Source organism: Condylura cristata, unplaced genomic scaffold (genome assembly GCF_000260355.1).
Source record: "Condylura cristata isolate star-nosed mole 26May11 unplaced genomic scaffold, ConCri1.0 scaffold00011, whole genome shotgun sequence".
Taxonomy (NCBI): Eukaryota; Metazoa; Chordata; class Mammalia; order Eulipotyphla; family Talpidae; genus Condylura; species Condylura cristata.
Window position 1 is genome coordinate 2,871,974 of NW_004567112.1, and position 14,210 is coordinate 2,886,183.

General features: G+C 53.6%; 1 protein-coding gene across 2 annotated transcripts in view; it reads left to right on the plus strand.

The window, feature by feature from the left end:
* Nucleotides 1-11,568, plus strand: part of OAT (ornithine aminotransferase) — an 18,132-nt gene extending 6,564 nt beyond the window's left edge. For both annotated transcript variants that reach the window (XM_012723890.1, XM_004680374.2), the window contains 9 exons: nt 952-1,177; nt 3,765-3,989; nt 4,091-4,186; nt 6,122-6,249; nt 7,102-7,224; nt 7,751-7,879; nt 8,491-8,604; nt 9,193-9,337; nt 10,836-11,568. In XM_012723890.1, coding sequence (XP_012579344.1) covers nt 979-1,177; nt 3,765-3,989; nt 4,091-4,186; nt 6,122-6,249; nt 7,102-7,224; nt 7,751-7,879; nt 8,491-8,604; nt 9,193-9,337; nt 10,836-10,996 — 1,320 coding nt within the window. In that variant the 5' untranslated portion in view covers nt 952-978 and the 3' untranslated portion in view covers nt 10,997-11,568. The remainder of the gene's footprint in view (nt 1-951; nt 1,178-3,764; nt 3,990-4,090; nt 4,187-6,121; nt 6,250-7,101; nt 7,225-7,750; nt 7,880-8,490; nt 8,605-9,192; nt 9,338-10,835) is intronic.
* The last annotated feature ends 2,642 nt before the right edge of the window (nt 11,569-14,210 follow it).

Here is a 14,210-nt window from a genome sequence, read left to right on the forward strand (position 1 = left end):
GTGTTGCAATGGCTGCAATAGCTTCACGACGCTGTGCTTTAACCCATTGTGCCACCAGGGAGTGGCCGGCATAGATCTTTTCATGGTTTATTAGGAAAAGAGTGGAAAACAGGTGCCCATGGGTATAGGTGGGCAGAGTGCTGCTGAGCTTTGCTAGAACAAGGGGCATTCCTTTACAGTCTTCTTGGGGGGATGGGTTGGAATCATTCCTTTGTGGAATTTCATTGCTTTGAGGTCTAGTTGGATTGGTTTTCTGTAATGTTAGTCCATTCTGACCCTATCACAGATTCCTGAAAAATCCCATAACTAGTTGAGCAATCACCCTTACCCCCACCTCTGGCTTTTACCCTTGTGAGACAGTCCATCTGAATTTTCTACTCTAAACTTCTGTCCCCTCCATTTCCCCAGGAGTTGATAGGCAAAGTGGTTCTTGGACCCTCTGCCCTTCCCCCCCGCCCTCCTCCTCTGCCCTCCCCCATGGCTGCCATCTTGCAGGGCCTCTCCTTGCCTCCAGATGAAGCCACAAATCCTGCCCAGTCTGGTAGGACCCTTCCCTCCCTCTTCTGCTCTGTCTTGCCTGCTTCCCCAGGGAGTTAATTTGCCTCTGAGGAGTGTCCTCTCAGCAGGATAACTTAAAAACCTACTTAAAAAAACAGGGGGTGGGGGGCTGTATTCAATAGAACACTGTCAACCCTAAGCTAAGGGTGCAAGGGAAAAGTGGAAGGCCCTCATCTGTGCTTGTGCCTTCTCTGACTCCCTGCATGGTGTTCCTGTAGCTGCTGACGTACCTGTTCCCGTTGGTCTTCAGCTTCCCAAAGCCACGGCAGGTCTCATTCCCTCTCATTTCCCTGATTCTTTTGTGGGGTGGGGGTGGTAAATGTAGATTTAATAAGATAATTGCTGTCTCCGCAAAGGCCTTCTCGTCTTACTCTGTGCCTTCTCTTTGACCAGGTCCCTGGTGCCTACTTGAAGGACAGGATGCTCTCCAAACTAGCTCATCTGCAGACTGTGGCTGTGCTTCGCCGAGGATTTCATTCTTCAGTGGCGTCTGCTACGTCTGTTGCTACTAAAAAAACAGTCCAAGGCCCTCTGTCCTCTGATTACATTTTTGAACGTGAATCTAAGTATGGCGCCCACAACTACCACCCTCTTCCTGTTGCTCTGGAAAGAGGAAAAGGTACATCTGGAAATAGCCCAGTCCCCTCCTTTTGCTTGCAGGCTTTTATAAAAATTGCTTTTATGTTTTGTCAGTGTATGTATTTCCAGATGCATTTGATTTCCGTATGGCCCAGTGACTTGTCTCTCATTTTCCTCTGATCTCTCTGAGAGGCATTTTCAGCCGGCATGCTGCCTCTATCCCAAGTACTCAGCTCTGTCTTTGCTGCAACACAGGGCTTTCCCCCACACATCGTCACCACTGGCCATCTGGGTCAGGCCGCGAATGCAGCCTTGCACCCGGTCTCCTCAGCAGGCTGGGTGGAGATTTCAATTGTCCTGCACAGCAGAAGAGCATCTCAGCGTGTGGCTTGCATTCACTCCTCAGGTCTCTTTAGTATAGTCCTTTTTTTTAAAACATAGAATATTCTTCAGTCTTTGTCTTCTTGGTATTTTTCTATTTTTTGCTCATTTCTTGCATTTGAATTATTCCTCTATGACATCATTGGCCTGAGATTCTGCCCTCGTCCCGTTAGCTGCTGTGTGACTGCAGCTAGCACTCGGCCCCTGTCCGCTGACAGAGGCCTCCCCATTCCCATTTGTCCACTTTGTGTTGTCACCAGCCTGGATTCAGTTGACGTGATGCTCAGCACAAAGGGTCTCCACCAGCCTGGCATACGCAGGCCCGTCGCAGCTGGACACAAGCAAACGGAGGTGTGCTGGGCACGGCTTCGGCAGCTTCTAGAAGTCCACGTGCAGGCCATTGTGCGTGAGGACACCTTCAGCACCCTTGCAGAGCTGTGTGAATGTCCGCGGCACCCGCCAGCCATGCCTTCCCCGGCTACAGCCAGGGTGACGGGTGGAGTGGACGCGGAACTTCGCCCAGGCTGTGCCTCTGCACATCTGCTGGTGGCAGGGAGCCCGAGCTTGGTGTTTTTGGGAGTGCAGACTGGTGATTTTCGTAGCCTGAACTTCAGTTTGGGGTTGCTCCACAACAAGCTGTCTGCTGGGCTTCTCCTTGAAATGACTAGTTTTATTTTTCTCTTTGGAACATCTGGCTGGGACATGCTTGCCACTGCACTGTCCTCGCAGTCACTAGTGACTCTTGGTGGAAAAGTGAAATACTGGCAGTTGCCAAAGGGTGACTGAACCCACGTTTTTGAAATGACAACCATAGCCAAGTAAAAACAAGATTTAGTACTTCGCTTTAAGCCAGAAGGTGGCCTACGAGTGTGCACAGCCTGCCACTCGCCTGTGTTTGGGACGAGCACTGTGGTGTGAGGCCCCTGCCCAGTGGCCACCTGGTTTCTCCTTGATAGATTCGGAAATGGTCGGCGTGCAGACATGGTCTTCCAGGGCCTGTGTCTGGAGACTGACCGTCCGGGCACTAGGCCTGGCGGCGTGGGCGCCGGTGGGCGTAGTTCCCGTGCAGACCTCTCCTGTGTCTGACACCACGTGCCAGCAGTCACTAGTGGTGTGGTGACGTGCCCACAGGGGCTTTTGAAGAGAGAAGGTCTGAAGCATCAACTCAGTATGTCAGGTACTGGGCAAAAGTTAGATGTAAGGCCCACATGGGTGCATTTTATAAGAACCGGAGTATAGGCCAGAGTGGGGGAAGGGATGAGAGGATTCGCCAGAGGCAGAGTGGGGAGCAGGACAGACAGATCTACTGAAATCCACTGCTGAGGGGAGCAGTGGGGAGACGGGAGCGGCCTGCTCTGGGTCAGCTCCCTGGCGGGGGGTCGGACTCACTGCCAAAAGCTTCATAGTGCTGAGGCTGCTCCTTGTGCCACAGTGGGAGGCCCAGTGACAGCTTTGTTATGGTCCCAATGGAAGCCCAGTAAACAGTGGGTCACTCTTCTTCGCCCCCCGCTTTTTGGATTTGCTTATTCTAGCTTATAGACCCAACAGGACGGTTTGTGTCTTTTGTGCCTTCTGTGGTGTTGGGGCGCAGCAGGTGGGCAGGCGTTGGCCCATCCTGCTCACCTGTGGGGGGGTGTTCCAGCAGCTTCGGGCCATCACCATGGACGATTGTGCTGTGAATCTGTCACAGCCAAGTAGTCGTTGTTGAATGTTATGTGTAACTTTATATTCCAGTTCTTGTTTTCTAGGAGTAAAAGTTTCACTTTGTTTATAAAACCTTTAAGTTATGCTTATTGAATGTTTAGTTTGAAGATTGGTCAGATAAAAATCATTCCTCAGGCCCTCCCTGGTGTGTGCTGTGGCTTAAAGCGCAGCACTGCAAGCTGGTTGCAGCTGCTTCAGCTCGAGTTGGATCCCCAGCCCCAGAGCTGACCCAGAGCAGACCTCTCCTGTCTCCCCACTGCTCCCCTCAGCAGTGGACTTCGTCGATCTGCCTGTTCTGCTCCCCACTCTGTCTCTGGTGAAGCCTTTCACCACCCCCCCACCTCTGGACTGTATGCCAGTTCTGTATGCATAAAGAAAGCTTTAAAAACAGAAAAAGGTAAAAAGCATTCCTCATAAACCAGAGTTTATTGTGCTTGAGCTAAAATATAACGTGCCCTGGCCAGCTTCTCTCCCAGAGGCCCACGCGCAGGTGTCTGGAGGGCATGCTAGCAGGCTAACCCTCGCATTTTGTTGCCTGTTAGGTGTTTACGTGTGGGATGTGGAAGGCAGGAAATATTTCGACTTCCTGAGCGCTTACAGTGCTGTCAACCAGGGACACTGTCACCCGAAGATCGTGAGCGCTCTGAAAAGCCAGGCAGACAAGCTGACCCTGACGTCGCGGGCTTTCTACAACGACGTGCTGGGCGAGTACGAGGAGCACGTGACCAAGCTCTTCAGCTACCAGAAAGTTCTCCCGATGAACACAGGTGAAATCTTCCTCCTTTGGTTGAGACCCACGAAGGTAGCCTTCCTAGTGTCTGACGTTGCAAGCATATTTTTCGAACTGAAACGTACTCCCTGTTGGCAGGAGTGGAGGCCGGGGAGACCGCCTGCAAGCTGGCGCGCCGCTGGGGCTACGCCGTGAAGGGCATCCAGAAGTACAGAGCCAAGATCGTCTTTGCAGGTAGCGTCGGCAGGAGCTGCCGAGACCCGGACGTGCCGTGGCAGCTACAGTTTTACTTCTGGTGGCTGCTGAGTTTCTCTCAGAAATTGCTGAGTGACTCTTGGGTTCATTTCCACACTTGATGTTAGCCAAAAGGCCAAGAAGCGGTGGGTTCATTTCCAAATAGCTCTTCAGATAAGATCTTTTTCTGGGAAACAATGCCTGTTGTCTTCCTCCCTAAAACGAGCTGCCATGTCATGGCTTACCTGGCTTCTCGTAGCTGTTTCTGGCGAGCGGGTGTCTCCCTGGGGCTTTCTTGCCCCTGGACTGGCATGTCCCTGTCCGGCTGGAGTGGGCCCTTGGTGTTGACAGCCCTCCATAGACGTGCCCGGAGGCTTGGAAGACGGGCACTGAGGTCACCCTGGCTCCTTTTCTGGAAAGGGCTGAGAGCAGTGACGCGAATGTGATTGGGAAATGGCAGCAGTGACAATGACCCCTCTGACTCGTGGGATCCTTACAGTGATCTTCACTGCACAGGTTCTGCCTTTCCAAAAAGCTTTGATTTTTAAAAACAAAGTGCATGTAAGTGTGTCATTGCATGGGGTAAAAACTCATTCTTGTAATGGTTGAAATCACTAAACAGTCTGCCTGTGTATACGAGCAGCTAAAGGACAAGCCCCACCTCAGAGGGGCCTGCGGAGTCTAGCGACTGCTGGCTGTAGTTGGTGCTGGGGTGACATGCGCCGTCTGCATGGAAGAAACCCTTGGCGTGGCTCTGGGTCCTGCCGTCTTGGGAATCTGGTGCCTTAGCTGAAGGAAAACATGAGTGTTTCTGGCAAACAAAAATGACATCTCTGGTGATTTTCATTTTTCTCGACTACCCAGTCTCTGCTTAGCTGAGAATGTACCGGTGTTTTCACCCGCGTATTGGAAGAAGCTGGTTAGTTAGGGCGGAGAGACAAGACCATCCCGACTGCATGTTTTATACCTGCAGGCCTGGAGGCCGGGCTGCTAACCCTGGGCCAGGGCAGGCTGGGTCCTGTTCTGGGCCTCGCCAAATCAGTGTCTTTGCTTGTGGACATCTAGGGTGGGGACTGCCCAGCTGACAGAGACTACGGGAGGGTAGTTAGAGACGGAGAGGCCGCAGTAATAACGGTCAGTGCGCTGGTGGAGGTGGCTGCTGGCAGAGGTGTGGGCATTACAAGCAGGGAGACCCTTGCCGAGCCGGTGGTATTCCAGTCTCCCCGTCCTGGAATTTGACCCAGTTCAAAGGATCTGTGCTTGCTTCTTCCTGGTTTGGGTCATGTTGCTTCTCTGCTCTTGAAGGTGGGACTTGCAGCCACGGCCACCATCCTACCCCCGGCGCCGGGGCGGTGCTCTAGCAGGTTCTCAGTCCGAGAATATCGTACTGTTTATTAGTGTAGTAAATAGTGGGCCAGATGTTCCTGAACATCTGTCACTGAGCATGTAAAGGGTTATCCCGCCAAGGAAAGCAAAACAAAAAGTGTCTGGGCTTCCCTAGGCTGTTTTCTCCAAACTATTCTCGTTCTGTAGAATAGTCACCCAGCAGCACTGAACTTTGCGCAGGTAAATGGCTGGTTGTCTGTGAAGGAGACTCTTGTCAGGCCATCGTTTTGTGGTGTTCTGAACAGCTGGCTCATCAGGGCTTGGGGTGGCTGAGGGGAGAGGTGAGCACCATCCTCGGGGCTCTCCCGGTCAGGAGCTGAGCAGAGAAGAGGCCGCAGCATGGAGTCCGTGCCAGGCGCTGGCGGGCAGGGAGCTGCGGTGTTAATACCACATTTGGGTACGCAAATGAGAGCTCCCTGGAAGCTCTCTAAAACAAACTCTCCGGTTTTGGGAACTCAAACTTCCTAAGGGGTTTTTAGGTGGGCAGGGGTCTCTGTTCAATTATGAGGTTTGTTTGAAATCGCCATGTTTACTTGCTCTCCTGCCTAGCTGGAAACTTCTGGGGTAGAACGATGTCCGCCATCTCCAGTTCCACAGACCCGTCCAGTTACGATGGCTTTGGACCGTTCATGCCGGGTTTCGAGATCATCCCATACAATGACCTGCCTGCCCTTGAGGTACCTCCTGGCATCATGGCGTTAGCGCAGAGTGAATGGAGAGCATCTGGTGACTGCATGAATCAGAAGCAAGCGACGTGACTGTGTGAAAAGCCACCTTAGCTCAGCCTGGCCAGGACTTCAGACTTGTTCTCTGTGGTCAGCCCCGGCATGGCCAAATTGCATCTGTAAACTCATTCTCACTTGCCAATAACCAGCTCAAGTTGTGTTTTTGTAACTGTTAGCCTGTGTAGTTAGTTTGCTAGATAAATTTTTGTAGTTTCTACTATTCTTAAAATTTATGAAGTGGAAGGCTTGTGAAATAGATTCATTGAAAACTGCTTTTAAATAAGGTTGTTACTTTCTAGAGTACTACATGTAACTCCATATCAGACGATGTAGGTGAGGATAGCTGAAATATTTGGAGCTTCTACTGATTGAATGTCAGAAATGTCATACTTTGAAGTCAGACTATAAGTTTTTTTAAAATAAGGTTTATTTATTTATGCACACAGAACTGGGGTACAGGCCAGAGGTGAAGGGTGGTGAGAGGATTCACCGGAGACAGTGGGGGCAGAACAGGCCGGCTGATGAAGTCCACTGCTGAGGGGAGCAGCGGGCGGGTCAGGAGAGGTCTGCCGGACCATGTGGTCACCTCCGGGGCGGGTGGTGTTTGAACTCATGCTGAAGCGGCTTTAGCTTCTCAGTGCTGTGCTCCAACCCTCCACGCCAGCAGGGAGGGCCCCAGACTATAAGTTTACGTGCAGACTTGGTTTGCATACTTTTAACAGGAGAATAAGCATAGCATATGATTTAGGTTTCCAAACTGGGTGGAGGGGGAGTCACCAAAACCTGTCTGTATTCCTTTGATAGCGTGTTCTTCAGGATCCCAACGTCGCGGCCTTCATGGTAGAGCCAATCCAAGGCGAAGCGGGCGTTATTGTTCCTGACCCCGGCTACCTGATGGGCGTGCGCGAGCTCTGCACCCGGCACCAGGTCCGAGCTTCCTGCGTCCTGTCCTGGGGACCCGCGCCCTGGCCACTAGAGGGAGACACTGTCCTCCGCTCTCGCTGTCCAGAAGCCACTTTCACCTGAGCTGCCTTCCCTTCCCCTCTCCTGGCTCTGTGCTCCCATCCTTCCCAAAGGGATACCCTGGGTCACGTCCTTCTGCTCTTGAACTTAGGGTCGCTTCCCCTCTTCCCACCACGTTATAAATAGTAAGAGGTTAAGTGTTTGTGGGTTAAAGAAGTGAATTAGCTTTGTGTCCAGAGCGCATATGCCAAGCCCCCGCGAGCCCTGCCCGGTGCCTGCGCGCCTGGCACTTCACAGAGCGGGACAGTCGGGCCTGGCACAGGTGGCTGGCGTGGTGCAGGACTTGGCCTGGCCGCCGCCAGAACCGTGCGGGCAGTTCAGAGTGGTGTGCCTGTCTGAGGGGGTGTCGGACGCACCGACTGGGAGAAAGTAGAACGAAGATAACTGTTGTCTGTGGCAACCAAAGTAATGATGACTGCCGTTCCCTAAGGTCCTGTTTATCGCTGATGAAGTCCAGACAGGCTTGGCCAGGACCGGTAGGTGGCTGGCTGTGGATCATGAAAACGTCAGGCCCGACATCGTTCTCCTCGGAAAGGCACTTTCTGGAGGCCTGTACCCCGTAAGTGGAGTCTCCGGCCCTCTCCCTGCTCTTGTGAAATAGCGCGGGGTGTTCCCATCACCTGGCCTCAGCCAGGGCACGCCTTCCTAATGGCTCAGTTTACCTCGTGAACTGTAGGTTACCTGGAATGTAATGTTCTAGGCTCAGAGCCCAACTTGATTTAACCGATGGATTGAGTATTTTTGGAACTTGCTGTGACTTTTGTTTTGCATGGAAACACTTTTTGTGACTACCTCTGTGGACCCTGTGCTTTCTGCATTGCTCAGAAGCATTACTGATTGCTTGAAACGTAGAGGTTGGGAAAAACTAGTGGTTTGTGGTAGTTCTTTTCTGGGGTCTCCTGTGCAGAGCCAGTGACGGGTGCCTGCATGCTGTGCTCAGCAGGGGGCATTTCCCTGTGGGCCAGAGGAGTCCCACCAGCAGTGTCACCCTAAAAGCTGTGCTGCTCTGTGCCTGGGGTGCCTGGTGGGGCTCATGAGCCCTGTGCTGGTCATGTAGCAGCTCCTGGGTGGCGCTCATCGGCTGAGACTGTCCATCATCAGCGTCCTCAGCATGGTCACTGGTGCATGCAGACCTGATGGCCGGTCAGCACTGGGCTCTCTGTCTCCCAGGTGTCCGCAGTGCTGTGTGACGACGAGGTGATGCTGACCATCAAGCCCGGGGAGCACGGCTCGACGTACGGCGGCAATCCCCTCGGCTGCCGGGTGGCCATCGCTGCCCTAGAGGTAACCTCTGCTCAGCACCCCCGTTTCTGTCCTTGCAAGTATCTGAGTGAGTGTTCACCATGAGCCCATCCATACGATGAGAAGGAGAGCGTGAGGTCCAGAGGAAAGGTCTAGACGAGGCTTGGCCCAGATGGGAGTCTGGTGCGCTCAGGGTTTGTTGCCTGGGCGCTGGCCTCAGAGCTCTCGCGCTGACCGGGTCCATCAGGCCCTGGGCTGCGCACTGTGCTTTTCTTTCTCAGGGTGGATTTGTGTTTTATTTTTTTAAGATGTATTTATTTACGCATGCAAGAACTGGGGTATAGGCCAGAGGTGCATGACAGAGTGGGGAGCAGAACTGGTGGAGGGTGGGAATACACTGCTGGGGGGAGCAGCGGCGGTCAGGAGAGGTCTGCTGCGCTGGTGCTGCAGTGGCTGCGCGAGCTTCACAGTGCTGCGCCTCAGCCTGCTGCGCTGGCAGGGAGGGCCGGACTCGTGCACTCTTAGCTGTACTGGCCTTTGTGGACCCTTCCCTTTGCGTGTGGGCTGTGCTCTGTCCAAGGCACCGGTAGGAAGGGCTCTGAACATGGGTGTAACTTACTTTAAATGCAGGTTTTGGAAGAGGAGAACCTGTGTGAAAACGCGGACAAGATGGGCGTCATCTTGCGAAATGAACTGATGAAGCTGCCTTCCGACATCGTGACCGCGGTGCGAGGGAAAGGGCTGCTGAACGCCATCGTCATCAGACAGACCAAAGGTGCGGGGACGCGACCGCCGCTGCTGCTCCGTGGAGGAGCGGGGCGCCGGGCGACACTTGCCGCCCCCTCGGCCGCGGCGCAGCGGGTGTTGGGGTTTCTGCGGAGCGCAGGCTCGGTCTTCACACACGACGCACAGTGAGCCCCTCCGATCTACGAGCTAGTTCCCCGTGACTCGCTGGGTGTTTTGCCCTAGACCGGTGGTGCAGGACGCGGGGATCCAGGGACCTCGTTAGGAAATTGATCTGTGTCCTCGCTGCTCCCCGAGGCTTCCTGGACCTGGCGCGTCGAGGTGGGGGGTTCACCGCCGTGTGACGGGAGCCCCCCCCGTGTTGGAGAGATAACCCGGCTGCTGTAACCGAGCGGCTGGTGCCAGGCTCTCCTGGCCTAGCGCGCCTTTAGTGCCGTGGGGTTTCCTGTGACGGCCCTTCCTTTGCAGGCAGGGCTCGACACTTCCCTGGGGTGTGATTGTGACAAGATGAACCCGAACTTAGTCCCACTCTAGAGATGCTGATGCGAGGCCGGTGCGCCCTGAGGGGAGCCCTGCAGGCCGCTCCTCCTCACAGATGCTGTTCTAAAGGCCTGTGACTTTTACGGCCATGGGAAAAGCACTCCGAATTTTAAAAATGGGCCTGGAGCCTGGAGCCTGGCCCCTCGCCCCTGAGCTCAGGCAGCCAGCCACGGTCAGCCCGCACCCGTCCAGGCTGCGCCAGCTCTTTGCCGCAGACCCAGGCTCCTGGGGGTGCTGGGGCGCCTGGGCACGCTCTTCTCGCGCTCGGTCTCATTTAAGATTAACAAGCCCTGCGTACAGCCGTACCTCAGCCGGGCCTCCGCGCACTTGCTGGAGTCGCTTCACGGCGGAGCGAGGGTGGCGCAGCCGGGCACGGGCACAGGCAGGCCCTGTCCTCGGCCCTCGCACTTCGCACGGCCCCAGTCGACGCTTTTCATCTGGACTGTGTGTTACCTTCGTTCCGTGTGTCGGGAGTGGATGATTTATTCTCACCTGAATTAGATTATTTTTATATTTTCCCGCCACCATCCCACGTCTTCCTGTCCCTTTGCTCCCCCTTTGCCACAGGGTCCTTGGGGTGCTGGTTGATGTCCGTTAGATTTGCGCGTGCTCCCCACGACCGCGTTGTCTGCTCGGAGAATGCGCAGTGTTTGTCTTTACTGTCTGCCTGTGCTCGGTTCTCATGAGCCCCTTGGGGATGCGGCTGTCTTTCGCCCTGAGGCTACACCGCACTCGTGCGCACGTCAGTGGCCGGCGCCGTCTCAGCACTGACTGCTGCTGCTGTGAGCGCTGGGAGCGTGCGGCTCTCGCGTGGCTGGTTCCTGGTCTGGGGAGCTCGGACTGGGGCCTTGGGTCGCATGCTGTCCCTTCCCGCTGCCCCGCGGGCTTGAGTGGCGCGTGGGATCCGTCTGCGCAGCCCTGGCCACATGCTGCAGGCCTGGTCTCGCCGTCCGTCTGACCCGCCTGCGTGTTTGGCCGTTTTGTTCCAGATTATGATGCTTGGAAGGTGTGCCTGCGTCTCCGGGACAACGGACTTCTGGCCAAGCCCACCCACGGCGACATCATAAGGCTCGCGCCTCCGCTGGTGATCAAGGAGGACGAGATCCGGGAGTCCGTGGAGATCATCAACAAGACCATCTTGTCTTTCTGAGCGCCTGGCTGCAGCCGGGCACCCAGTGCCACCCGGAGGCCGGCAGGTCTGGCGAGCCCTCCGCGCCGCCCTCGGGGCTCCCCCGCCGTGGTGTCTCAGACCTCTTTTTACTGCATCTGTATTTTCAGCTCCCACCTTAGAGCGGCGTTTAGAAACGCAGTTGAGTGCCCAGGGCCGCCGGGCTCCTGCGGGCTGCTTCCGAGGTGGGGCTTCCGCCCTGCAGTCAGCCTCCAGCCAGTGTAATTTATGTGTTTTTACAATTTCCTTGCTGGTACAAATACTCCGTTTTTGAAAAGGTTATACGGGGTGTTACGTAGTAGACTTGCTAACCTTCTAAAGCTGAATCATGAGAGTTGACGTTTAGTAGGGCTTAATCCTAATCTTACATAAACGCCAGATTCAAGCAAACTTTATATGGACCGGCTCCCCGGCCTATTCTGTGAATGGCATCATTTTGAATAAGCTAAGGTTTAAACTCCCCAAATCGTGTTTTAGGCATTTGATATAATTTGTAAAAAATATTCCTTTCCAGTGTTTCTTTAAATTCAAAATAAAGCATATTTGAAGTGTTTCGTGGTGAGCCCGCTTTTATGTCGACGCTCCTTGCATCTTTTATGCATTTTCGAAGTGCTCAGTGCCCTCGGTGATACCCAGAAAACTAGAAATCACAGGCAGTCTTTTCTGCTCCCTGCCGCAAGCAGCCGTTCTGGGCGCGCGTCCTCGCGTGCGGCGTGGGCAGCCTGTGCCCTGCCTGAGCCGGGCCTGAGTCGCGGCTCTGGCTGCATCTCATTGCTGCTGCCTTCGGCCTGCGTGGCTGCACGCCCGGCCCGGCCACCGTCCTTTTCAGTTGTCGCTGTCAACAGAGCTTGGGACCGATTTCTGCTAGTAGCTGGAGCCAGCCTGATAGATTTTTATAGGCCCGATTCCCTACGCTAAATATTTTTAGAAGGAAAGGAAAAGCTTAATATAGGTGGACCTTCCCTGGTGGCGCAACGGGTTAAAGCACAGCACTGTGAAGTTTGCAGCAGTGAGCTCGATCCCCAGCCAGGGAGGTGGCCCACAGGGCGCGGCAGACCTCTCCTGTCTCCCTGCTGCTCCCTCAGCAGTGGACTTCATCAGTTGGCCTGTTCTGCTCCCCGCTCTGTCTCTGGTGGATCCTCTCACCACCCTGCACCTCTGGCCTGTGCCCCAGTTCTGTGTGCATAAATAAATCTTTTAAAAAAAGAAAAAAGAAAAAATGGAATAGAGTGAGCCAAAAAATTAGAATAATAATATAGGTGACCAAGAGTTTCAGTTCTTTGACAATCATTCAGGCCACCACCACCAATTTGTGAGCAATTAGAAGTTTGCGAATCTTTGCAAGACCAGAAAGTGGCAGTGCCATAGGCTGAGTCCTTTCCTACTGTCCCCACCGTGTCCCCTTTTCATCTCAAAATACTTGCAGCTACTGGGAGAGCACTGGTCTGAGCACACAATGTCCTTGGAGGAACTGGCCTTCTTTCCCTGTCAATGTTCTACCTGGTCCTCTCCAGAAACTTCTATCTGGACCATTCCTTTGAAATGCAAACTTCAGCAAAACTTCAGGAAATTTTTAACAGAAGAGAAAAATGGTTTATCCTTTACCTTTTAAGTAATCCACTTAGAGAACAAAGATTCTGCGTTTTATCAAAATGACTTTATGAAGTTCACGTCTCTTATAAGTATTTGATTATTTATAAGCTGAGTCTTTCTATTGCAAGGCTATGAAATGTATGAAATGAGGTCCCTTGGTTTGCTTGAAAGTCTTTGTCACTTGGGTTAGATGTGTAACTTAAGTGGTCAGTGACCGGGCCTATCCACCCAAGTGTCTTAAAAAAGGTGGTTTTCACATAAAAATAGGACTTTCCCACGGGGCCCTGGTGTAACAGGGGGGTCCCTAGGAAAAGGGGAAGTTCCAGGTTCCCTGCCCCACCCAGAAGGAGGGTGGAGCTGAGCAGAGAAAAAGGAGAGAAGAGAAGGAAGCAGGATGGAGGAGGAGGAGACCTGAGGAAGCCACAGGGAGCAGCGAGCATGTGATGGAGAAACCGGGCTTGTTTCCCGGCCCTGGACTGGCTAAGGCAGATGTGGGTGAGATCCCTGTAGGGAGGTGACTGGCAGTGTTTATATGGATTTTGATTTTGCTCTTTTGCTCCCAGACTTGTCTGGCCATGTCTGACCCTTTTCCATGGGTCCCGGCCAGAAGGTGCTTTAGTCTCGTGGCAGCTTTCAGGCCTGCTCTGGGCCAGTCCCTTTTGGGTGGACTTTTTGCCCACGAGGGGACAGGTCACTTCAGGTGTTTGATTTAGAAGTTCTATTCTTTGTCTTCCATGTTGTATACTCACTGTATTAAAGTCCCCTTTCATTAAAGTTTTATATGTTTTGTCTTGATGCGGCGGATGGCAGAACCCACTTAGAGCAGGCAGGTGTGGGGCCCCTCTCCCCTGTCCTGTAACACTGGAATATCTCACGAAATTTCAAGTATTCTCCCCTTACAGAAAGGAATGTATTGCGTGAATTTGACCTACCTGGGAAGCTTTGTCCAGTAAGCCAGACTGAGCCTTTACGTCGTAGTTGTTTATACTGCATGTGTTGTAGTTGTTTATACTGCATGTTCCAGACGTCAGTCCTGTGGCTGCTGGCGGGGCCATGCTCAGAGACGCCCTGCGATGTTCCTTGTGTGAGGCCAGCGAGTGTGATCGCCGGGGCCTAGGTGTGGTAGCGCCCGCCTGGGCTGTCCGTGGGGCCACTCTTGTGTGCCGTCCCTTGTTGGTCACATGTTGTGGGCTGGCGCATGACTAGGCGTGAAGTTCCAAGGAATCTAGCTTGTTCTGGTATGAGTTAGCAGTTATGCCAGTTTCCTGAAATTGTCATAGAAATAACCCAATGTCAGGCCCTCCCTTGTGGGGCATAGTGCTGTGTACAGCACAGCACTATGAAGCTGTCTGCAGCCACTCACTGCTGCACGAGTTTGATCCCTGGCCAGGGAGTGACCCACAGGGTGCAGTGGGGCCTCCCCCCCACCCCTGTCTCCCCGCTGCCCCCCTCAGCAGTGGATTTTCATTGGATCTGCTTGTTCCGCTCCTCACTCTGCGTCTGGCGAATCCTAGCCCCCCAGTGCCTCTGGCCTGTACCCCAGTTCTTGTATGCATAAATAAATAATCTTAAAAAAAAAAAAGAAATCGTGGTAATTAAACAG